The 19,840-nt window shown below is 40.3% G+C and overlaps 1 protein-coding gene across 2 annotated transcripts in view; it reads right to left on the reverse strand.

Annotated features, from left to right (window-relative positions):
- The window catches only part of MBD5 (methyl-CpG binding domain protein 5), a 173,219-nt gene that overhangs the window by 19,784 nt on the left and 133,595 nt on the right, over positions 1-19,840 (reverse strand). For both annotated transcript variants that reach the window (XM_089520059.1, XM_089520060.1), the window contains 3 exons: positions 12,885-13,913; positions 10,811-11,019; positions 6,030-7,238 (listed from right to left, as the gene is read on the reverse strand). In XM_089520059.1, coding sequence (XP_089376185.1) covers positions 6,030-7,238; positions 10,811-11,019; positions 12,885-13,913 — 2,447 coding nt within the window. The remainder of the gene's footprint in view (positions 1-6,029; positions 7,239-10,810; positions 11,020-12,884; positions 13,914-19,840) is intronic.

The raw sequence follows: 19,840 nt of genomic DNA on the forward strand, positions 1-19,840 counted from the left end.
AGTGAACCATTATGCAGCAAATATTTCTACTGTGAAAACTTCACTGAATGTACCAGTCTGCTATATGCTTGATACATCATCATTTGTGATGTTATAGTGGTAGAGCTTTTGGTATTCCACATTTAGTTGGCAACCAAAATAAAATAAAATAAAATAAGACATTCACTGTGTTACACAGCATATCATAACTACTGCTACTGCATAATATTTCCCTTTTTCAAATACGCTCTTATTTATGATTCTGAGTCTGACCCAGATATTAGTCCTCCTTAGATGAAATTTAACAACAGATGTAATGCCATTTAGATAATGTATCTACAAATGCTCAGCCTTTCAATCAGTATGATGGTTCTATCTGAAAACCTGAAATTAGAATACTCATTTATGTGTAATCACAACTTTTTTTGAAATACAGCATACAGCTTCTTCCAATTACAGTACTTAATGTTTAACAAAAGGGAAAAAAACCACAACTCCTTTTTAAAGGCTCAGGAAGCACAAGGAATGGTACTATTTCATTTATTTCAAGTTTAATTGAAGGTCCTCAGTTTGAGATACTGGTTTCTTCGTCATGAAAACTCCATCATATTAGAGTTCCAAATTATTTCCTTGAGGATTCACAGTGGGAAGAAAACTCATATTATATTATATAATTCTAATATATTATATTAGCTGATAAGAAGGGAACAACAAAGACAGAGGGACTTTGTTTATAGATAGCAGAACAACTGACCGATGGAAAAGGACAATGGTTTGCAAAGGTGTCAATTCTCATGGTGCAGCAAAGGCTCAGTCAGTAATATGGATTAGTGCAGAGAGCAAAGAAAATGCAACTCTAAATACTACTGCCTGAGCAAAGCCCTCTGGCTAAAGTAAGAAGTGTGGGAATGGACTTGGAAGCAAATATTGAAGTGGTAGCTATCAGGTGGTATATTGATGTTACAGTATAACCACTGGAATAGGGTCAAAGAACTAGCTGGAGCAGTAGCCAATATAGTAGAGCAGGAGCTAATACTGAGAGGCCTGAGCAGGTTGTTATAGAATATAACAAAAGTTATAGAATATACAGTCATCCCTCCATATTTGCGGATTTGATATTTACGGATTTGATTATTCACAGATTTCATTAATATGTTCTCTCAAGGACTGTCTAGGTTCTCCAGTGCAACTCTGTGGTCAACTTTAACTAAAGGTTGCACTGAAAGACCATTTGTAGCTACTCCAGTGCCATTCTATGGTCAGTGTATGTTGGACATTGACCACAGAGTTGCACTGGAGGACCTAGAGGTTCCTAGAGAGGTGTCCTCTCAGGTAAAAACAGTGTTTTTGTTATTTGCGTTTTTTCCATATTCACGGGGGTCTTGTTCCCATAACCCTAGCAAATATGGAGGGACAACTGTAGTAATAATAATAAATAATAAAATTTATTTATATACCGCTATTCCATGGATCATAGCGGTTTACAGCATAGTAAAAACAATTTAAAAACACAATATACAATAAAATAACAAGATAAAAACAACAGTACAATTACAAGGCTGACAGAATGGAAAAACGTCACATTCAGGGGGAGAAAAATAACACCAACGTTCATGGAGGGAATGCCTGACGAAAAAGGTAAGTCTTCAAGTTTTTCTTGAAAACGTCAAGGGAAGTGGACATGCGGAGCTCATTAGGGAGTGCGTTCCAGAGTCTAGGGGCTGAGACAGAATAAGCCCTCCTCGTAACAGCGTAGCGGACATCTGGAACCGTCAACAGATGTCTTTCTCCTGATCTAAGAGTGCGGGGCGGACTATATGGGGAGAGGCGGTCCTCCAAGTACCCTGGGCCCAAGCCATATAGGGCTTTATAGGTGATAACCAACACCTTATATTCGGCCCGGAAGCGAATAGGCAGCCAATGGAGATCTTTCAGAACAGGTGTTATATGGCTGGCCCTGGAGCAACCAGTGACCAGCCTTGCTGCCTTATTCTGCACTAATTGAAGCTTCCGAGATTGGTACAAGGGTTGCCCCATGTAAAGCACATTACAGAAATCTAGTCAAGAGGTTACCAGAGCATGTACAACAGTTTCAAGGTCCCCCCGGTCCAAGAAGGGTCGCAGTTGGCGTATCAGCCGAAGCTGATACAGGTGCTCCTAGCCGTCGCATCCACCTGAGATGTAAGGTGGAGCGACGAGTCAAGGAGCACACCCAAACTGCGAACCGAGTCCTTCACAGGGAGTGTGACCCCATTCAGGACAGGTGGAAAAACTTTCTTACCTGGACCAGGAGAACCTATCACCAGTACTTCCGTTTTCTCTGGATTCACACTGAGTCTGTTTTCCCTCATCCAGCCCATTACCGACTCCAAGCAGGCATCAAGAGGAGAGATGCCATCCTTAGTTACTGCATCAGTCGGAGACATAGAGAAGACTATTTGGGTGTCATCAGCGTATTGATAACACCGCGCCCCATGTCTCTGGATGATCTCTCCCAGCGGCTTCATGTAAATGTTAAATAGCATAGGGGACAAAATCGCTCCCTGAGGGACCCCAGATGTAAGGGCCCTCTTGTCGGAATGACAGTCCCCCAGCTCCACCATCTGGAATCTGCCCGAGAGGTAGGAACGGAACCACTGCAAAGCAGAGCCCCCGATACCTAACTCTCTCAGGCGATCCAGAAGGAATACCATGGTCGATGGTATCGAAGGCCACTGAGATGTCCAAAAGCACTAACAGGGACACGCTTCCCCTGTCCATGCCCAGACGGAGATCATCAACTAAGGCGACCATGGCAGTCTCAACTCCATAGCCCGCCCGGAACCCGGTTTGAAATGGGTCGAGATAATCCGTTTCATCCAGGAGTCCCTGAAGCTGAAAGGCGACTGCCCTCTCGATCACCTTCCCTAAAAATGGCAGCAGCGAGACAGGCCGTGGTCGTTATACCTTTAGTGATCTTGGAGTTCCAAACTTTGGTTTTCCAGATGTTTTTAACTTCAGATCCCAGAATTCCTGGCTGTTGGCCAAACTGTCTGGAGCTTCTGGGAATTGAAGTCCAAAACATCTGGAGGACCAAAGTTTGGGAATCACTGGAGTAGAGCATGCTCAAGTACACCTCTGTCCCTCTCTCTGTCAAGTTATCATGTTCTCCCACCAAAAGCATGACAGAGGCAATGTAGAGATTCATAAATTCTACAGGAAAATGGCTGTTAAATCTGTCTCTGCCAGAAAACCACCCACTCCTTTTCCCATTAGGCCAAAGTGGCAACACAGATACATGTGGAAGTGCAGGTAAGATGATCTCAGGCCCACAAGAGAATTAATAACCTATGCATATTTGGGAATTCAAGGGAATGCATTGGTACACTGAAGAATACAATTGCTACCATCATGCAGCATTGCATAATACGTGCCAGGATAGCCTGTATTGGTGGGTAAGGGCCAAATATGTGCAAGCAGGAGCTACAAGTAACCAATGAGGTTATAATATAGTGAAATTTTATATATGTTTAATAGCCATATTGTCTTCTTACACCAGAGGAAATCACACAAACTTGTATATTTTTTAAATTTATCTAATCTGGGGACTGTTACCTATTAAAAGTTTTGTTTGAACTGATATTGGGATTAGTATTTTAATTATGATTATCCTATGATCATCAACTCACAAATCACAGTCATGGAATACTAACTGAAAAGTTTTTTTAAAAAAACCTATGTGAACTGAATATGTATGTGTGAACTGTTCTAAAGTTCTTGACCAATATTGAAATTAATCTTAGTATGTTTTCTTACAATTTTGAAAATTTTATTTTTATTTATTGAAATAATTTATCTCACATTTGTGTTAAAAATACCAGACAGATATGACAGATTACTCTCTACTCCCAACAAGTAATTGTCAAAAGGATCAAAGCATAGTCTGTCCCTGAAATTATAAATGAACTTTCCTCTTGTTTATGTTTTAAATTCAAAATACATAAAACTTCAATGAGTCAAGTAATAAATTAGAGTAACACTGTAGGAAAGCCTTGTCAATATGAACCTGAAGTAGCACTTTATGCACAAACAATAAAATACTATTTACACAAACATATTGTTGTTGTTGTGTCCCTTTACGTTGTTTCCTAGTAAGGCAACACTAAGGCAAATCAAGGTGTTTTCTTGGCAGAGTTTGTTTGTGGGGGGAGTCACCTTTTCTTTCCTCTGAGGCTGAGACAGTGTGACTTACCAAAGGTCACCCAGTGGATTTCCATGGCTCACCACAGATTTGTACCCTGGTCTCCAGTCACAGTCTAACATTCAAACCACTACACCATACTGAGTCTTTTACACAAATTTAACAGTCCAAAAAACCACACTGCCCATCTGTTTTAATGAGAATAGCCAAGCACTTACTAACCTTCAAAAGCTCTTAAATACACAAATGTAGCTCTTAAATACACTGAAAAGAGTATTATTTAGCTTTCATTAATTAACTTCTATGAAATTCAAACTGCCCTCTGTGCAGTTAGATATTCACATTTCTGAAATAAGTCAGTGGAGACTAAAATACTCCATATTTTCCAACTGTACATTTACACTTTTGGACAGGGAAACTGTTGAAAATGTAGTTGGGAAACTCCTGGTACTGTGGGTCCAATATCTCCACCATGGACATGAAATGGCATTTTATGTAAATCTGGAGAATTATTAGTATGGATGTGTTTGTCGAAGATCTATAGAGGCAAAATGGTACAAGCAAGTAGGACTTAATTCTGGAAAAAGTAGATGTAAAAACAGAAGCAGCAGTAGTAGCCATCACAGTGGAAAAAGAAAGAAGAGATTGTGGATATGAGCTTTTCCTTGTTACTGTGTAATCACAGCCAGAACCCACTTGTTGGATGAAGGGTTCTCTAGTCACAAGCTATAATTTCCTATTAGTCTTAATCATGTTACATATTGACTGAAGGTGAAGGGTGTGTATGGAGCAACAGAGCAGAGTGCTTCAGTAAGAACACTATTTCTCTTGTCACTGTCATTCTCATGTTACTCCCAACTCCTTCCCAACGGTCTGCCTCTTAAGGCAATTGCAATGTTGCTAAGGTCTGGAAAAAATACAGTATCCCACAACAAATAATTTACCCCTCTTGATATGCACAGTCAACTGAGTATTACCCACGCACTGAGGATTGTCCATACAGTGGTGTGGGTTGACACAGAATCCACACGGTCAATACCTGTAGACATTAGAACCATAACAGAGATGAGGTGCCATGGGCAGGCTAGGCTGTATTCTGTGGTGTCTCTTATGTCAATATAATCTGTCCAGGTCCTCAGTTTCCCTTTTCTCAAGGGGACAGATAAACATCCATGGATCTTGCTCTACTACAATTTTAGCTGGCAACCCCAAAGTTTAAGTTTCACTTGAATATTTCTCATTTTTCATTCATTTGGCATAGAGCTGAAAGTACACAGATGAGATTGTAATTCTCTACCACATCTTTTTATACCCAGAAAGATTCAGAAAAGTGGCAAAGGGAGATATAGTTTGAGTTGTACCTGTGTGGGGAGAAAAGCAGCAAGTCCCATGTGTGTAATAAGATGCTTCCTGTGCACATAGGGGATATTTGGATACTAGTCAAAAATCTTCCGCATGTATAATAATGAAGTCAATATTTTATGTTACCACTCATCATAATAGAGTTAAAGAGGTCCTATTTAAACATGTAATTAAATAATGGTAAAATATATACACAAAGACATATTTGAATGACACTGAACAGCATAAGATGCTTTGAACCAGCAGAATGGAAAGGCACATCCATTTAAATAAAGCATTATATGTATTTAATTATTTTTAGATTAGTCCTATTCCTAAGACATTCCTAAGGCTCAGAGGTCACAAAGTAAAGCAATAGTGTATTTCTGGAATTATGATTATGACATAGGAATAATACTTCCACCATCACATGTGAAGATATAACCAGCAGACACAAATATTCTTGACTAAGACATACCTTTGTTAATATATAAATATATAACATATGTATGTATATGGATAAATATACCTTCCCATCCTCAGTGCTTTGTTGACATGAGTTGTGAACATCATCTTCTCTTACTAATTTACCAGGCCATGAAGTCAGTCCTTTTATTTGGCCCCAGACCAAGTCCCCAACATTAAACGTCCTTGGCCTGTAATGTATCAACTCATTTGAAGAGGGGGAATCGGGATTCCTTAGGTCATCTTCACTACTAATGCTTTTAGCGTCTGAAGGACTAGGCACACACCCATTAATGCTTTTGGCATTAAAGTCTCCATTATAATGGATGTAGTCTTTAACTAGAGAACTTTCAAAGCTATTGGAGGAACTTGGAGATTGCTCTTCCACTGCCAGGTCTTGCTTAGAAACATTCAGCAATTCTCCAAACCCTCTGCTCTGTTGAGGCCTGTTTCCATTTATGTGTGCACATCGCTCCACAGTGTTCTCTAGTCTCTCCTTAAAACTCATCATAGTTCTTTTGTAATTGCTATACCTGAAGTTCTCCTCCAACATCTTATCGCTGTGACAGTTTCGCTGGGGTAAGAGGACTGGAAGTTGCTTGCCTTGGGCTAACGGCAGTGCAGAGACATTGTTGGGTCTTTCATGGCAAGAGCTGCTGTGGATATGGGATGAATGGTCTAAAAACTCCTCACATTTCCATCTGTTCATTTCCCCTCCAGGACTTTGCTCCCCTTCCCACTGTTTTTTGGGTGTGTTACAACCTGTTGGCTTATAATATTCCAAGCCATCTCCCTCACTGGAATTTTTAAGGTGTTCTGAATTCTTCATTATTCGTGCCCCCCTAGTGTTCCTTGCCCTACCTTCATGATCAGAAATGCCAATGTTTCTTCCATGGATTACTGCACTGACAGCACTGGAAAGATTTAATGGGTCACCAATTGAGGCTGTGAAGGCACTCATGGCACTCAGAGCTGGAATGGGGCTCATTTGTGTTGTACTGTTAACTGCGGTGGTGATAACTACTTGCATCCCCTTGCTTGCAGCATCTACCACAGCTTTGTAGATGGCATCAACTGAACCCTCGCCTTGGGCTGCTGGACCAAGGTTGTCCTTTGTCTGCTGCCCTATGGATGGTTCTGTCCTTTGTTGCAGGTTGCATGCTGTATCTTGAAAAGGAGGAAGCGGGGCACTGGAATTTTCAGGAATTGGTGGCATTCCCATTTGAGTGATCATTCTCTTGTTCAGAAAAGCAGCCTCTTCTTGCATTCTCACCTTTAAAATCGTAAGAAAAAAAATACCACTGAGTTTTGTTTTTAAAAGCTATTTCAGATAATGTCTGTTTCAGTCAATTAAAAAAGACCAGCTATATAAGGACACACAGGTCATTATCAAGCAATATCACCACCACAACCTTCTGTATTTATACAGTCGGCCTTTCTTATATGCAGATTTGCCATCTGCGGATTTGAGCATCCACGGATGGCAAACCCGGAAGTTGTTCCCAATGGCGACGTGCATGCACGCATGCCATCATTGGGAACAAAAGTCCCTGGCCTCCTCTCCTCCCTTCCTTCCCTCCCTTCCCTCCCTCTTACTTACCTTTCGGGCTAAGTGCCAGTGCTGGAGGCCTGGGAGGCCTCTGGCGTGGCTGCTTGGTCTCCTCGCTGCCACAGTGGGAAAAGCTGGGTGGCGGCGGCGCCAAGGCTGAGTGGCAGTGCGGGAGGCCTGCTGTGCTCTGCCTCCTCGCCGCCACCGCAGGAAAGGCCCGGTGGCGGTGAGGAAGCGGAGCGCAGCAGCGCCAGAAGCCTTCAAGGCCTTCTGCACCATCACCCGGCGTCCTCGCTGGCGCGAAAGGGCCGGGTGTCGGTGCTCGGGGCCTCTTGGCCTCCAACACTGGAATCCAGTCCTTCTGCGGCGGCGGAGGCTCCAGGAGGCCGGGTGCCAGCACTGGAGGCCTTGAAGACCTCCAGTGTGGCAGCTCTGCCTCCTCGCCGCCGCCGCAGGAAAGGCCCAGTGGCGGTGCTGTTGGGGCCAAGAGGCCTCCAACACCGCCATCGTGCCCTTCCACAGCGGCGGCAAGGAGGCAGAGTGCAGCAGCACCAGAGGCCTTCAAGGCCTCCTGCACTGCCACTCGGCCTCACCGCCACCGTGGAAGGGCCGGGTGTCAGTGCTGGGGGCCTCTTGAGAATATTGTACCTAAGTTGGTCTTGCAGATTGCTATTGAACGAATCTCTGGAATATGGACTGGCTGCTTCTGCTGAACTTCCCTGCTATAATCAACAGCCCTTGGGATAGGACCTCTGGATGGTGTTAGTAGAAGTATGGAATTCTCTTCTTGTGGAAGTTTACTCTCACTCTTTCCTTGATATTTAGCTGGCAAATACATACTGTGTTTTCCCACAGAGACCTCAGAAGCTTTTGAGTTTAAGGAAATGAATATTCTGCTTGTGTTTTAATGGGCACCATCCCCTTCCTCATTGCTTAATGAAATACAGTGGGCTGTTGGTATCTGCTGGGGTTTGGTTCCAGTACTCCCCCTGGATATCAAAATCCATGGATATTTAAGTCCAATTAAATACACTGTAGTGAAATTATATTCCTTATATAAAATGGCAAAATCAAGGTTTGCTTTTTGGAATTTATATATATTTTAAAATATTTTCAAGCCATGGATGATTGAATTCATGGGTAAGGAATTTATGGATACGGTGGCAGACTGCATCAAATTGTGATTCTGTTTTGCTGGCATTAGCTCTTTTTTCTGTAACATACATCTGAAGCATTACCTTTATTAGTTCTAAAGGTGAAATTACAATGATGACAATGATTATGCTACTAGCCACACCACTTCTGGCCCTGCTGTGTAAGAACATTTTTTATTAGTGGGGCGTAAGCAGCAAGACTATATAAAGGACTGTGACCTCAGCAATTTTTTTGGTGCTGCTCTTTCCACATACTACTAGTTCTTGTGTACTTTCTTTTACTAAGTTTTTATCTGAAGAGATCTATTGTCTCTTTTACCTAACCGTGGGGCTGGGGTGGTGGAATTTGAAGATCTTTTTTGTCCTTAACTTGCTGAGCTACATTCCAATGCATACAGCTGAAGTCAGGCATGTATAACCTGTACAGAGTGGCAACCTTTACTCTTATGCTATCAAACATTTATTTATGTATTTTCTCTATTATATATATAAGCTGTTTTTCAAGATAAGTCTATTCTAGTTGGTGTGTGGCTAAAAAAGAAGACTCAACTCACACAATAAACAGTTAAAAAACAGTGATAAAATAAAACCGGTAAGAGCCATCAACAGATGAATCAAATGTTTGGTATAAAAGAAAGGCTTTTAGGATTTACTTAAAAGTAAGATGGTAAACAAACTTATGGTGGGAGTGTTCTAAAGATGTTGGACCACCACTTTACTTGCCACTTGATTGTTTTTTTAATGACACACCAGGGAGCCTGCCTTCTGAGGCCATGGTTAGTGTCAGGCACTCACGTGGGTTTAGATGATCTTTCAGACAATATGGTCCCAAACTGTTAGGGGACCTAAAAGTTAAAAATAGGGGTGTGCAATTATGGGCCTTTCAAGGCTTTGGGACTCTTAATTTAGTCCCTTACCACTAGCTACAAAATGAACACAAAACTGCCCACTCCTAAGCTGAACTGAACACAGGCTTAGAATTTAAAAGCAGGTTGATGCTCACTCCTACTTTTGGGGAGGGAGCTCTAAACAAGTCCCTGGCTCCTGATATGGTGCAGAATAGCCACAGCTGAAGTCTTCCAGGTGTGTAAATTTACCCGTTTCTGTCTGGCAGGTGATACCAAGGTGTAAGGGAATAGCAAAAACCTTGTGGGTTTCAAGTTGCTCATGGGCCTCAGACTCAGTCTACCCACTTAGGCCCTAACGCTTATTCAGCTCAGCCCTCTTCCTAACCAACATTTGTCTCAGTTAAACTCCAGCTTGTTTTCCCTCATCTTTTCTAAAACATCTAGATCTAAAGTAGGCAGCAGTAAGATTTATCTACAATCTATAGTCTATATCTAGAGTCTGCATCCATTTTTTTTTTACTTTATTGTATATCAAGCTCTTCAAAGAAAGCCAATACAGAAGTATTTACTATGGCTATATTAGAGTGACTATTATTAAACACATGTATAATTCATGTCTAACAAAGCAAACATAAAAAAAACCCAAAACCAAATTGCTCAATATGAGGAGGATAAAAGGCAGATTGAAAGCTATGGTTTTTGCAAACACGGTGAAATGTTTAGTTGTCTAGACCAACAAAATGATGCATTTTTAATGCTGCTTAAAGAATACAAGTTTTTCTTGAGCTACCCTCTGAATTTATCTTCCTCTGGGACTTTTGTTTGGCATCACTATGATAATATTACATAAACAAGGTAGCACTCTCTTTGTGGTCTAGCACAGTTGTTATTGTTCGTCATCTTCTTAGCTTAACATGTGCATTCAGATCCTTGATCAAAGAGACCAGGCTGGGGAGAGAGAATTTTTCAGAGATGGTTTTATATGAGAGACTTCAAAATTTAAAACAAACAAGCAAGCAAGCAAAAAATACAAAATCTGGTCCCAGAAACTGCTCACAATTCTCCTCCATATCCTGTCAGACAATACCACCATTTTTTATTTTGTTTGACTAGGAATGAAAAATTTCACAGTGAAATGTTTCAGAGGTATCAATGGATGCAAGGTTTTTAGGATGATAAAATGGCATCCAAAATTTACTGTCAGACAGTGTTTAAATATCCCAAAGAAACTGTTAAAATGTAGTAGTCATCTGTCTTATTTTTCATGGATCATTGAAAAATAAATGAACTTTACCTGAAAATTCTGGAATAGACAAGCCATAGGGTTTGGGTTGTTAGGTGGCCCAGGAATGGGAGGCTGTCCCTGAAAACCCTGAAGATTCTGGTAGCCTTGGAGAATTTGCTGCTGCTGATTTGATGGAAACATTTGATTGTTGTTGAACAGGGACTGTAGATGAGTTAGCTGATGGTTATTAAGAGTAGTGTTTATCGAGGCTATGTCACCTGCAATTCCAAGCACATTAAGACTCAAGTCAGCAATTTCCCCCTTTTTTCCTCCTGTAATATGTTTTACCTTTTAGAGACAAAGAATAAAATAAATTCTCTGCTATTCTATACAGAACTAGTTCTCTGAGATTATATTGCAAGGTACTATTTTTTGCTACTATTATATTTATTAACATTACATTTATTAACTCTGGAAGCCACCTCCAAAGGAATTATATATTTAATACTGTGGCTAATGCTATCCAGTGCTATCTAGTTTTATGAAACTCACTTTGAGTTTCACACTGTTCCTCAAGTTACCAATAGCTTTTATATTTCTTAAAGAAGCGGCATATTCCATTCACTTTTTATATGCACCAGATTTTTTTAAACTGTCTTTTAATACTACTGTTATTAAAAAGCACCCACACTGGCCCACAATGTCACACCTTTAAAAAAGTAAACACTTTAATGTTTATGTTTACAAGATATTTGTAAATGAAGGCAAATTTACATATGACAAAAGCAACCTACTAAATGAGATTAGAAGTTGAAACCTCAGATGTTCTTAGTTGATACAAACCAGGTTAATTTTTATAACTTGAATTTAAAGAACCATGCATAAATATACATGTGCTTCTCCTGTATTTGTTCTATGGACTGTATGTTTTCATATGCTACGTAAAATATTTGTGCTACATCAATTGATGCTATATAACAGAAAAAGCTTTTCAAAAGAAAGAAAGTGAGTAGGGCTCACAAACACTGGCAAATGTATGAAATGTCTATGTACAATGTATTCTGGTCCATATTATTGGGACTTGGGAATACAGGTTTAAAAGAAATGTAAGCCATGTGGTTCTACTTCAATAGCAGTTCTGATCCCAAATTTAAATTTATATGTTAAGTTCTTAACAAGTTAGTCCTCTGTTTATACGAAATACGTGTTTGCAGAGTATTTTAATTTATGTTTTGTCAACAGTAATTCACTGAGTTCAACACACACACACTCAGGCAGATTTACAGAGGCGACATCAGAATCTGGCACTCTTGGTTCCATTTCACATACTTAAAGCTACTACAATACAGTCATATTTCCATGAAAGTATTTCCAGCAAATGTGAAAATCAAGGTACTAGGGTAAGGACAATGCTACAGAAATCTTATGTAGCCTAGTCATATGCGTCCTCATGGAGATTATGTTCTACTGAGTTCAAAGGTGTTTTTTCTGAAATAAGTGGGTACAAGACTAGAGAGTTAATCATGGGATTTGGAACATTTGTAAGTAGAGGTTTCTAAAGTTGTTGAGAAACTGGTAGTCTATAAGCTACAGAAACAAACAAGTGGTCCAAGAAACATGAGAAACATGAATGTTGAGTAGTTGAAAAGCAGCCTATTACCTTCAATCTGTGCTTCAACTCCTTTATGCACTGCTTCATTACAATCTCAGGGAAAGGTTCACTGGCATTTTTATATATATATTGGTGGTTCTGATAGACTTGGAAGCTTTTCATCTATTGCACAGCTACTCATACTAACCCTGTGATGCCTTGGGTATTTTATATAAAATGTGGCATTTCAAAGATGCATCTGTGCATGAGATTTGAAAAATGAAAAAGCCATTCCAACAGGTTGAGTGAATTTAGATGGCATCAGATATCCTAAATAATAGTTTGATTGTTTTTTTAAATGCTAGTCAATTTCTCCCCCTCAATTTTATTTGTAATCTTTCACTGGAATGGTTAAACAGGTTAACATAGCATAAACCTTTTAGGGAAAAAAGTGCAATGAAATTTTGTAAAAGATAGAAAATAGAAGTTCCCACCCCACCACCATTTTCTTTTTTTCTTTTCCTTTAAAATCTGTGAAAAGATTTAACTTACCAAGTAGACCTGTCCCCAGTAGCGGGTTAAGTAGCTGTGGCACCACAGAGTTATTGTTGAGTTTAGCTGGACCAGATGTACTCCCAGCATTATTAGATATGCTCAGCAATGATTCTGCCATTGACATCACTGCTGTCCCACCAAGTGTTGAGACAGACAGTGCTGCCACTGCTGATGATGTGGTGGTTGTGGTAGTGGTAGGCTGGGAGGAGGTTGCTATGGAAACCTCTGGATGGTTAGCAGTGCTGCCCGATGTAGAATTCACAACACCTCCCAACATCTGGGGATTCAAGGTCATTAATCCTGAGGCCCCAGTGACAGCTGGGAGCAGGGGGTTTGAAGCAGTGTCTGTGCCTGAAAAGCTTGGGAAAGGGTTTCCTAGGGGGTTGGTTAACAGGGTCTCAGCTCTGTTGGTATCTGACTGACTGCTAAGCAAGTGATCGGATGGTGGAGCTGTCATCTGTGCTCCTGTGGGGACAGGGTTGTTTTGCTGTTGCTGTAACAGATCTGAGATGGACAGATTGAAAGGTGCTAAGGGGAACATGGCAGCTGTTTGGGCTTGATTCTGGAGAAGAGCTGCTAGCAGCTGAAAATGAACAGGTTGCAGCACCTGCCCATCCATATCACCGGAGAGCAAAGCTAAAGCAGCATTTATATTTGGGTTGAGAGAACCTAAAGGATTGAGGTTGACCTCAGACTTGCCTTCTCCTGTTGAAGGCTGCAGTATATTTAACAGATTCTGGTTTAGGATGTGCTGCTGATTCACTGGCAAAGAGATAGGTAGCGAACTAAAGAGGTTTGGATTCAAAGAGTGCGGAAGGTTGTTGTTTGAAGCGTTGTTCTGTGGAAAATGCAGAGCGTGTTCATGACCAACGAAAGGAAAGTCATTCCCAAGGGGGATCTGACTATGTAGTGGGTTTCCAGCTGCAGTAGTGACTATGACACCGTCTTGCAAAAGAGATGTTGTCTTTGTGATAGCAGGTTGACTGGTGCCAGCTTTAGCTGTGGATGATAGTGGTCCTGCCCTTCCTGCAAATAAAAATAATAATGACATTATCAACAAGACACACTCAACACATTGTCCATAGTGTCATGAACAGGCCTGATAGAAAAATTACGAGTTAAAAATATATGCGGCCTTTTTAAGTACCTTCCAGCAATATTAATTACCCTAGAGCAGTGTAACTTGAAGTGGTGGTGGCAGGGCAGGCCTTGATCCATTGTATCCACTAGGCACAAATTTAATGCAAGTCCCTGGCACGTTGGCAAAGAGTAATTGCCAGTCCCCCTGAGAAACACTGCCTTAGAGCACACTGAAATGCATGTGGAAACAGAAACCTCATGCTTGCTGTTGTCTTGGATTGTGCTATATTTACTGAATATTGTATAATTTAATATTTATGCTATTATGTTATTATTCTGTTGTCAGAACAGTTAAGTAGGCTACATATCGAATGTATAAATAAATGAAAAACAGATGCCTGCGACATTTTTAAAAAGGTCCACAGGATAATTCTGTAGCCCTAGATTTACTAGTGAAGAGGTCTTGAGCTACCACCTAGAAATTTCTTTCAAGCGAGAACCACTGAATAGGGCATCCTGGTCCACTGAAAAGGGAGCTCATATTTAAGCCACTTGATAGTCTTTATAAGAGCAGCGACTGGTAGTGAATTATTTCAAAAGGAATTATGAGAAATATAGGGGAAAAGATGTATGATTAATATTTTGAATCACTACATTATTTTAAAAAGCAATTCTAACAAGACCAGACATTGTTTCTTCTTGGCTATACAATATGTGGAAGGTTTAAAACAGTGTGGAAAGATAAGAGGAGGGAGATTATCAGAGCAAATAAATTCTTCTCTCATGACTGCCACCACATGGCTTGATGTATGTGGAACATAATGAATGATCAGTGGACAGAACATGACTGAGTGTAAAAATGAGGCTTCTGAAGTTGTCTGAAGGAAAAAATTAAAGCACAATAGGATCCCATTTACTGTGAGAGCTTTTTGTAAGTCTTCTGTATATTTTTTCTTGGAACAAAAAGTAAAATAAAAGCACTATGAAACATTTGTACCACATCTTTCTCCAAGAAAACCCAAGACAGTGTGTGTGTGTGTGTGTGTGTGTGTGTGCGCAAGAGAGAGAGAGAGAGAGAGAGATCCCATTTTTAATCTTCACTATTCTGGTGAGAGAGGCTAGTGAGACAGAAATTAACCTCTTTGCTCAAGGACTCCACTGGGCTTCACCAATGACCCCAAGCTTCCCATATTTAAATCCAACTAGAAATAATCTATGCTTTATCCAAATATTGCAAAATTACTCTGGCTCATATTCACAGATTTCTCCTGGCAGACACACACCAATTACATTGGCACTGGTTTCATTTCCTTGAAACGTAAAAAATGTTTCAAAATACTTTGTTTTCATATATTTTCATATTTTATTAATAATCCCGGAACACTTATCTGAAAATCAGTGTTCTTCTACATCTCCTTGATTCATACTTTTATTTCAGGTGATGTAAACAGCATGCAAACTAAATGTTATTTTTTGAGCCAGGGGATGCTAGTCCCAACATGGAGGTTTTCAAAGGGCATTTCTACGTGTTAACATGGCAGAACAGGGCACTTTTTGTAGATAAAAATGTAAATATAAAAAGTGGAGGTCAATTTGAAGTCAGCAATGGATTATTTTATTTTCTAATAAGAACTGGAAACTGCTGAGCAAAGAAAGCATCAATCACAGTTTTGTGCTACTTCACAATCATTGCAAAACTGGACTGGATAGATTAAGCTGAAGTATACACAAAATGCAGTCCTCTATATTATTCTGACAACTAAGAATCCAACTTAATGTAAAAATGTTTCACCTTCAATTAAGCCTAGTAAGGGATATGAGAAACCACTGAGGTTGATGGAGTCTGGAGGACAGCTCAGAAAAGGATCTACACGGGACACATGCATACACACACATTTTGTCTGCCAGAGGAAAATGTGGAGAGAATACATAGTAGTCTTACATTCATTCCATTATATTCCATTTAAATTACTCCTTTCTTTTACAATGGAAACTCAAAGCAGTTAACAATATCAAAAAACCATTAAAGTTAAAGAGGAAAATGCATAAACTGATTGGATCCTGCTGGCTCACATCAACTTGTTGATATTTCTTGTAGTCATTAGAAAGAAATGCCAGCAGAAAGCTGCTACCAACACTTTACTTTCCTTCACAAGTGATCAAAGCCCAATAGCCAAGACGTACCTAAGCTAGTTATCTCCCCTCTGAAAGCCTGAAAGAAGTTATCTTGCCCAGGTCAAATTGAAATGGAAACAATATTTGGAGAGTCTGACTCACAACACTGCAACACAGAAATGAACTCAGTTCTAAGGTTGATTAAACATCACCAAAGTAAAGTACACCTTCAAAGTTAAACATGCCAAATTGGCTCTCCAGTTGTTGCTTTCCAATTGAAACAAGGGGGGAAAAGATTCTAATCAGGTAGCAACAGCAGTTATTTACTGAAAACATTATGCTATAAACCATGCTCACAGTAATAGTGATACTTAATTATATCAAATAATATTAGTGAAGAAAAGCCATTCATTTTTTAGTATTTATTTATTTAAAATATTTTTATCCTGTATTTTCATTCACAAATCTCCAAAGCATCATTCAACAGATCAGGACAATTCAAAAGTAAATTAAACATATGTTGATAGGAAGAAGGCCAAAAGATATACTGGAAAAGATAAGAGAAAACCAGGAGTCTGTATTATGCAACAAATAGGACACACAAAATAGTCCAGCTTTCAGGATTTTAAGATCTCCTTATCAGGCAAGGTGTGGCAAAAAAGCAGATGGAGAAAAAAACGAATCTGATTTGAACTTGGAAGTTTTAGCTGTCTGCCTAACTGAGATGGAATGTGGAGGAAAGGTTTGGAAGGGAGCAAGGCTCTAGCAGGTGGTCTAATGGTTTTAGGTTTCAGCCAGAGTAACCCCAAGAAATGCTGGACAAGATGTGATGTTAATGCCTTGTATCAGTTCAACTGCCAATACCACTGATCTCATAGGTCTAGTAGCAATCACACGAGACACAGCTCTGTGGAAGTATGCCACACTGCTACATGTCACTATAGGTGGGTTTTCTCACATGACAATAGAATGTGGCTGAGTGGCGGGGCAACTAGGATGACTGGAGTAAACACAGTGCTAAAGTCTGTAGTTACCCTGTTGCCTGTTATATGGATAAAGTAAGTCTTTCCTCTCTCTTTCTATTGCTCATGTTGATATCGTTCATCGTATTCAGGGAATTTTGATTTGAGGGACAAAGCAAGAAGTTCTAAAATGCTTTTAAAGGCTGCATCTGCACTGCACAAGTAATCCAGTTTGACACCACTTTAACTGCCATTTCTATGGCTCAGTGCTATGGAATTCTGAGAATTGTATTTCTGAGGAACATTTAGCCTTCTCTGTCAGAGAGCGCTTGTGCCACAGTGAACTACACTTCCCAGAATTCCACAGCATTGAGCCATGGCAGTTAAAGTGGTGCCAAACTGGATTCTTTCTGCAGTGTAGTTGCACCCCTTCAGATTATTGTTCAGCCCAAAAATGATTGTCATAATGAAACTTTATACTTGACTTACTGTTAATTTAAACAATGCTACTGAAACACTGCTGTTATCATCTCTTCTCTCCTCTAGATGCCTGCTTGGCGTCGGTAATGGGCTGGATGAGGGAGAACAAACTCAGTGTGAATCCAGGGAAAACGGAAGTACTGGTGATAGGTTCCCCGGTTTCGGGTGGAGAGATCTGTCATCCGGTCCTGAATGGGGTCACGCTCCCCCTGAAGGACTCGGTGCGCAGCTTGGGAGTGCTCCTTGATTCGTCGCTCCAGCTGACTTCTCAGGTGGATGCGACGGTCAGGAGTGCTTGTTATCAGCTTCGGCTGATACGACAGTTGCGTCCCTACCTGGACCGTAAGGACCTTGAATCTGTTGTACATGCTCTGGTAACCTCTCGATTAGATTTCTGCAATGTGCTCTACATGGGGCAACCCTTGTACCAAACCCGGAAGCTGCAAATGGTGCAGAATATGGCAGCTAGACTGGTCGCTGGCAGTTCCAGGTCGGACCATATAACACCTATTTTAAAAGACCTTCACTGGCTGCCTATTCGCTTCCGAGCTCAATACAAGGTGTTGGTTTTGACCTATAAAGCCCTAAATGGCTTGGGCCCAGGGTACTTGGAGGACCGTCTCTCCCCATATAATCCGCCCCACACACTCAGAACATCCAGGACAAATTTGTTGGAGGTCCGTAGGTCAAACTTTGCACGGAATTCACAGAGGGCTTTTGCCATCGCTGCCCCTTCACTTTGGAACAAACTCCCCGTAGAGCTTCGCTCCGCCGCCTCACTAGATATTTTCAAGAAAAATCTGAAAACGTATCTATTTTGGTTGGCCTTCCCACCCTTAGTTAAATTGTTTATTTTCCTGCCCATTTTTTTTTTTTCCCTTTTGACCCCGGACCATTGTAAATTAATCTCTCTTTCTCTTTGCCCTTCACATATGTATTTTATTGATTTCCTGTTTCTGTTCCTTGTAGTAATGCTTTTAACTTTTATATTGAATTTTTATCTTGTATTGTAATGTTTTAAATTTTGTAAGCCTCCTTGATCATAACTATGGAAAGGCGGGGTAAAAATAAAATTTATTATTATTATTATTATTATTATTATTATTATTATTATTATTATCATCAAGGCAGCGAGAAAAAAACCTGGCTAAGACAAGGCAAATAGTCAATGTCTATTCAAGTGAAGTCCCAGACACCTTCAATTGGCAGTGCTAAGACATTTATTGAAGAACTTCCTTCTGGATTCCACTGTACTTAATACTTTCCCATTTCAAATAGTCTATTTCTGGGCAAGGTGCTTCAGTACATGGTGATGACTCAGTTTCAGAGATTTTTGGACAGGTATAACTTTTAATCACCCTGATAGACATTACTTCCCAGCAACCAGATGGGAACAGTTGCATATTGGTTCTGTTGGTCATTTCAGGGGCATCTTAGTCACCCCTGGAGTCTAACAGAAACTATAGTTTCCAGAATTTTTTGGGAGAAAGAAATATTCATTGAACCAGCTTAAATACTTCACTGGAATTATTGTTCTGTTTTTGTAGTCTACAAAAATGTTGAATTATTAACAGGCTTACAGGCAGCTTAAAAGGCCAATGCCATTTTAGGCTGGATCAATAGAAGTATAGTGTCTAGATCAAGGGAAGTAATAGTGCCACTCTATTCTGCTTTGGTCATGCCTCACCTGGAATATTGTGTCCAGTTCTGAACACCACAATTCCAAAAGGAAGTCGGGAAACTGGAGTGGGTCCAAAGGAGAGTGACTAAAATGGTGAAGGGTCTGGAAACTATGCCCTATGCAGAACGACTTAGGGAGCTGGGAATGTTTAGCCTGGAGAAGAGAAGGTTAAGAGGTGATATAATAGCCCTGTTTAAATATCTGAAGGGATGTCAGTGGGGGAGGCAACCAAACTCGGACAGGGCTAAGAAAATGGACACGTCAAAAAGGATGGTAGAGTATTAATGCTTATAAAAAAAGGAAAAGTCCCTTTTCTGGGTAGACTGATGAAAGGAGAGAGTTTAGTCACCATAGGAGAACCTTCAAGAAGCACTCTACTCTTTCCATGATCCTTTGAGAGGAAGTACTAAAGAGCTGCCACCACTGCTATTTTCCCACCCAAGCATTCAAAAAGTCTAGAAGTGCTGCTGCGACAGAGAGCATTTTCCCAGCAACAAAGGCATCTAGCATTTTCTGTGGAAGGAAACTGATTTTGTGAAGTTTCAATCTTACCCTACATTGGCTACTATTGTCTTCCTCAGGGAACTCCAGTGCTACAGAGTGACCTTTTTCCTCAGACATAGCAGGTTATCAGC

This window comes from Sceloporus occidentalis, unplaced genomic scaffold, assembly GCF_023333645.1.
Source record: "Sceloporus occidentalis isolate IW3139 unplaced genomic scaffold, rSceOcc1.0.p SCAF_4, whole genome shotgun sequence".
In the NCBI taxonomy this organism is placed as follows: domain Eukaryota; kingdom Metazoa; phylum Chordata; class Lepidosauria; order Squamata; family Phrynosomatidae; genus Sceloporus; species Sceloporus occidentalis.